General features: G+C 46.1%; 1 protein-coding gene across 1 annotated transcript in view; it reads left to right on the forward strand.

The window, feature by feature from the left end:
* Positions 1-4,960, forward strand: part of LOC103084300 (butyrophilin subfamily 2 member A2) — a 9,009-nt gene that overhangs the window by 2,969 nt on the left and 1,080 nt on the right. The window contains exons 3-6 of the mRNA XM_007471248.1: positions 1,434-1,715; positions 3,129-3,350; positions 3,765-3,785; positions 3,880-3,906. Of these exons, the coding sequence (XP_007471310.1) occupies positions 1,434-1,715; positions 3,129-3,350; positions 3,765-3,785; positions 3,880-3,906 (552 nt within the window). The remainder of the gene's footprint in view (positions 1-1,433; positions 1,716-3,128; positions 3,351-3,764; positions 3,786-3,879; positions 3,907-4,960) is intronic.

Below are 4,960 nucleotides of genomic sequence, written 5' to 3' on the forward strand. Positions count from 1 at the left end.
GAGAGCCCGGCAAATTACTCACTGGTTTGTAAAGCTTCTGCCTGGGAGGTGCTACATGTTATTTATACTCACATTTCATTGACCAAAGCAAGTCACATGGTTATGCCTAACTATACAGGAGAGGGAAGTATAAGCCTAACCATGGGCCTAGGTGAACTGAAAATTTTTGTAGACAGCACTAAAAAGTACTCTTTCAGGTTTTTGTTACTAGACATTCTTTTAAAGCGTTAATAGTCCACATCACAATCAGGACCAGCAATTATTCACAACTATGTCTCCAGCATCTAGCAAATTGCTTGGCACCTAGCAGGTACTTAATAAGTAGTTGTAAAATGAAGGAGTGAAACATCTTGAAAAGATCAAATTGAGCAAGAAGCAGTAAGACTTAAGTGACTGCTTTAATTTTGTCTTTGGTATAATTTGTTGGATAGGCTTAACAAAGGAACTCCTTAATAGAAGTTTGGATGATTGCTGGATACCTGGCTAAAGGGGCAGAAGTCTCCCAGGACCACGCATTTGCAGCTCTCTCCTACCCAGTATTCTCTTTTATTGAGGATTCTCTGAAAGATAGAATAAGTTAGGAAGAGTCTGGATTCTTAGGACTTTTGACGATGATCTGCTGACATTAAGGAGGTGATGTTTTTATCTTAAGGATCCCGGGAGCATCCAGATCTAATGGGGGAATGTTGTCAAGGGACTGTAAGAAAATTACCTAATTGACTGAGCCCAATTGACTGGAAGGTAAACATCTCTGAATTGGGGTAAGGGTTGGCTTTGCACACTGGCTCTGTCAATTTTCCTAAAAACCAACAGCTGCTTATGATTATCAGATAGCTGTGGCGATGTGAAGTCGTAAACCAGGAGAAGAGGGTCAGTGCCTTGAACTCAAAAAGTTTCTTAAGATTCTGCCAGCCTGGAAGGTTTCTGTCCTTATTGTATTGACCTAGAACTTCAGGAAGCCAGAGCTACTGAGAAGTCCTCTCAGGGCAGAAAGTGAAAGCCTGCTTCTTTCTGGTCACAGTGGACACAGCCACCCAGAAGTGAGAAAATTAAAATCTCTAGCTGAATGAATCAATCAACCAATATTTATTAGGAGGCAGATAAATGCTTGCTCCTGTGATGGGGTCCGTAGGTGGAGCACAAAGAAAAGTACAATGTAATCCTTTCCCCATTTAGAGATCTCACAATTTTTTTGACATGTTGGTCACCTGGTGTTCTCCAACATCAAGGTTTTCTTCCTTCCTTTCCTCCATCCCTCCCTCCTTTCCTTCCTTCCTTTCTCCCTTCACAGAATGGAATGTGCATCATCAGTTTCTCTGGACACCAGCCTCTTGCTCTCTCCCGGCTTCCCTTGGCTCTCATCACTAACAGCTGATCTGCTAAGACACTTCGGCTAAGACACCATTACCTCTTTAGCTGGTCTCTCTCCCCAGGCCTGGGTTCTAAGCCCGTTATTGAAATGAAGGGCCACGAGGATGGAGGCATCCGGCTGGAATGCACATCTGTAGGGTGGTACCCAGAGCCCCATGCCGTGTGGAGGGACCCTTATGGTGAGATCATGCCCCCGCTGGAGGAGGCTTACACTACGAACGCAGATGGCCTCTTCATGGTCACCATGGCTGTGATCATCATGGACGAGTCTGTGAGGAACGTGTCCTGCTCCGTCAACAACACCCTGCTCAACCAGGAGAAGGAAACTGTGATTTTCATTCCAGGTTAGTTCCCTGCTCTCTGGGGGCTCATCTCATGGAGGCGGGATCCTCAACAGACAGACCGGAGCCCAGCATGGTGATGGGAGTAGGGGCGTGGAGTGGAAGGGTCCTGGGCCCTGAAGAGCTAGAGGCTACAGCTGAGCCGAGGCCTCTCCCCTTGTCACAAGAGGAAAATCAAATCACCTCAAAACACAGGAGTAGGAAGCCTCTTCTCTGAGGGTAAATCTGATAGTTTTGTATTGTTTTGTTTTTCCTCTGTTATGGTCCTTATCCTGCAGCAATCTTCAAACATTTAGAACAATCATAAATCTATGGGCAGGTAGTATCTGCTGAAGCCCTTCCTTCCTGCCCAAGAGATTTCCCAAGGGACAGAGCTGGAGAAATTCTCTGTCTGTAGACATTCATAAATTCATTAAATACTGAACAAGCGTCTCATATGTTCAAGACACTGTTCTAGAAACCGAAGGTAAATCAGTGAACAAAATACATGAAGATACCTGCCCTCATGGGGCTCACATTCTAGAACAGCAGAAGGCAATAAATGAAATCATGAATTAAAACAAGGAGTGAAATAATTAATTAAACTGTGGATTATATCAGATGGTGATAAGTACCATAGAAAAAAATTAGTGAGGGGGGATAGAGAGTTTCAGGGGCATAAGGCAGTTGTAATTGCAAATAGGACGATCGGGGAAAGCTTCATGGAAAAGATGGCAGTTGGGGAAGTGAGGAGTGAGCCATGCAGATGTTTGAGGGCTGAGCAAGCCAGGTAGCAGGAACAGCATATGCAAAGGGCTGAGGCAGGAGCATATCTGGCAGTTTCAAGGACCCCCCAAGACACAGGTATGACTGGAATGGATTGAGGGCAGGGAGAGTTGGAGGAGATGAATTCAGAGAGACAGTAGATCTGGATCATATGAGGCAGTGTAGGCCACAAATGGACTTTGGCTGTTAGTCTCAGTGAGATAGGAAACACTGCAGGGTTTTGAGCAGAGAAACATCATCTCACTTAGGCCGCTGTGCTGAGGACAAACCACAGAGGATATGGACAGAAGCAGGGAGAAGGCATTGCAATATTCCAGGCGAGAAGGGACGGTGGCTTATACCATGTGGTGGCCGTGCTGATTCAGTATGTCTGGTTAGCTTTTAGTCACCCTGGTCTTACCCATGGTGACTCCAGATGTTACTGCTTTTTTGTCTGCTGGGGCCCCAACCCTGGCAATCACTGTGGGGCGAGCCAGTGCAGAGCCGAAGTCTCTTTCACTAGCTGGGGTTTCTGAGAGAGAAGTTGATGGAGCAGGGACCTGGTGGGGGCCAGGGGTGCAGGGGAGGCGCTCTTCAGATCTGCGCCCGGAGGGGCTCTAATCCCAGGGCTCCTTTTTCTCACTAAATGGGACTTTTGGCCTCCCTTTTCAGAATCCTTTATTCCCAGCACATCTCCCTGGCTGGTGGCCCTGACTGTCATCCTGCCTTCTCTGCTCCTCGTCATCGCTGGGAGCATCTGTCTCGTCAAGAAACTCCAAATGGAAAAAAAGCTTCTGTCCATGCAAATAGAGATTGAAAATGAAGAGAAAGAAATTGCACGTAAGGAACTGGGGAAAGAACGTGTGGAAAAAGAGAAAGAACGTCAAATAAAAGGTAAAAGAGTAGGAAGACAGTTCACTGTCATACAAAAGGACACAGCTCCAGCAGCTAAAAGCCTGCAAAAGAGAGAGAGAGGACATGAATAAAGGCAGCGGCAAGGGCTTAGAACTCTTCGTGTCCTAGTAACGAATCCCTCAGACCTCGCTTTCTTCCATTCTGCAAACGTTGCATCCATTCACCTGGCTACGTATAGCCCTATATTGTTGGACAAGAGCAAACCCAAATAAGTACTGATAATCTCCAGCCACCTGATCATATGTTATTTCTGGTATCTTGACAATTCCCAAGGCAACCGGGGAGGGGGACAGTGGTATTCAAATAGAAGACCAGCCATCATCATTTAAGACAAACTCCAATTCTCTTAGTTCCCCTCTTGAGGACATTCATTTGTTTCTGTTTCTTTTTCAGAGCAACTTCACGAAGAACTGCGTAAGTTGAGCATTTTCTGAACTACTCCCTGCATGATTTGCATTCTGCCCTGCATTATCTCCTGAAGCTCACCTCTCTGCCTGTCCCATTGCAGGATGGAGAAGAAGCCTCTTACATGCGGGTGAGCGCCTCTGACATTCCCTCAGATCCCGAGCTTTCTCCCCACCAGGCAGCCAACGGGACACATTAGAGGAGATGAACAAGGAGACCCAAGGCTGGGTACCGGGGGCAGGAGCCTGGGGTCGGTTCACCAGCGGTATCCCACCCAATGCCGGAGCCTCTACCTCTGCTGTCAGGGAAGCCCCGCAGCTCTTAACCGCCTCTATAGCTTACTTCCCACCATCCTTTCTTTTTTAGAATAATTTCGTCCGTGATTACCAAAGGTCTACCATACATAATAGATGTCCTGAAAGGTTACCTTTTAGTAGCTGTTGCTCTTTGGATCCTGGATTAATTTGAAAGAAGACAATACTGGCTTAGCTATTTATAACCTGGGAGATGGTAGAGACTGCACAGTGGAAGAGCCACGTGTGGGAAAAGCAATAAGCTTCCCAGGCCTGGCTGAGGGGTGTACAAATAGGGACCAGAAATGCCTTCCTGCTCCAAGAGAATGCTGATAACTCTGTGTATAGCCTGCCAGTGGAGAGGACCTGGTGGGAGAACACAGGGTCCAATTGCCTGGTCCTAATGAGCACTTTGAGTTTTATGATTTGTCACGTTCTGCTCACAAGCATCAAAGAATGCAGGCTTTACTAGATCCCACAGCACCTGGACCTTTCCTCTTTCGAATTTCAAAATTATCACCATCAGACATAACAACTTGGAGAAAGAAGAAAATCATTTTAACACAATGATTTTTTGTTCGATGTAGACTGACTAAGTAATAGTAACTGCAGATGGGAGAGGGCTGCAGAACGTCGGGGGTCTGAGGCATTTCCTGTGTCCAGAGAGGTCATAGCTATAGATGTCACACCAATGTTATTAAAGCAAAACTACCTTTTGCCATACTCACCTCTCAGGCAAGTATGGCAGGTAGACTTTGGGGGACATTATCCTTCTTTTTTACCCTTTGAAGGATATGCTTATTAGTCATTTAAATCAGTTGTCACCTGGTTAAACTGGTAGAACACAGAGGACCAGTGTAGGGACACTTTATCACCCTTATCTGTGTAGGG

Source organism: Lipotes vexillifer, unplaced genomic scaffold (assembly GCF_000442215.2).
Source record: "Lipotes vexillifer unplaced genomic scaffold, Lipotes_vexillifer_v1.1 scaffold56, whole genome shotgun sequence".
Lineage (NCBI taxonomy): Eukaryota > Metazoa > Chordata > Mammalia > Artiodactyla > Lipotidae > Lipotes > Lipotes vexillifer.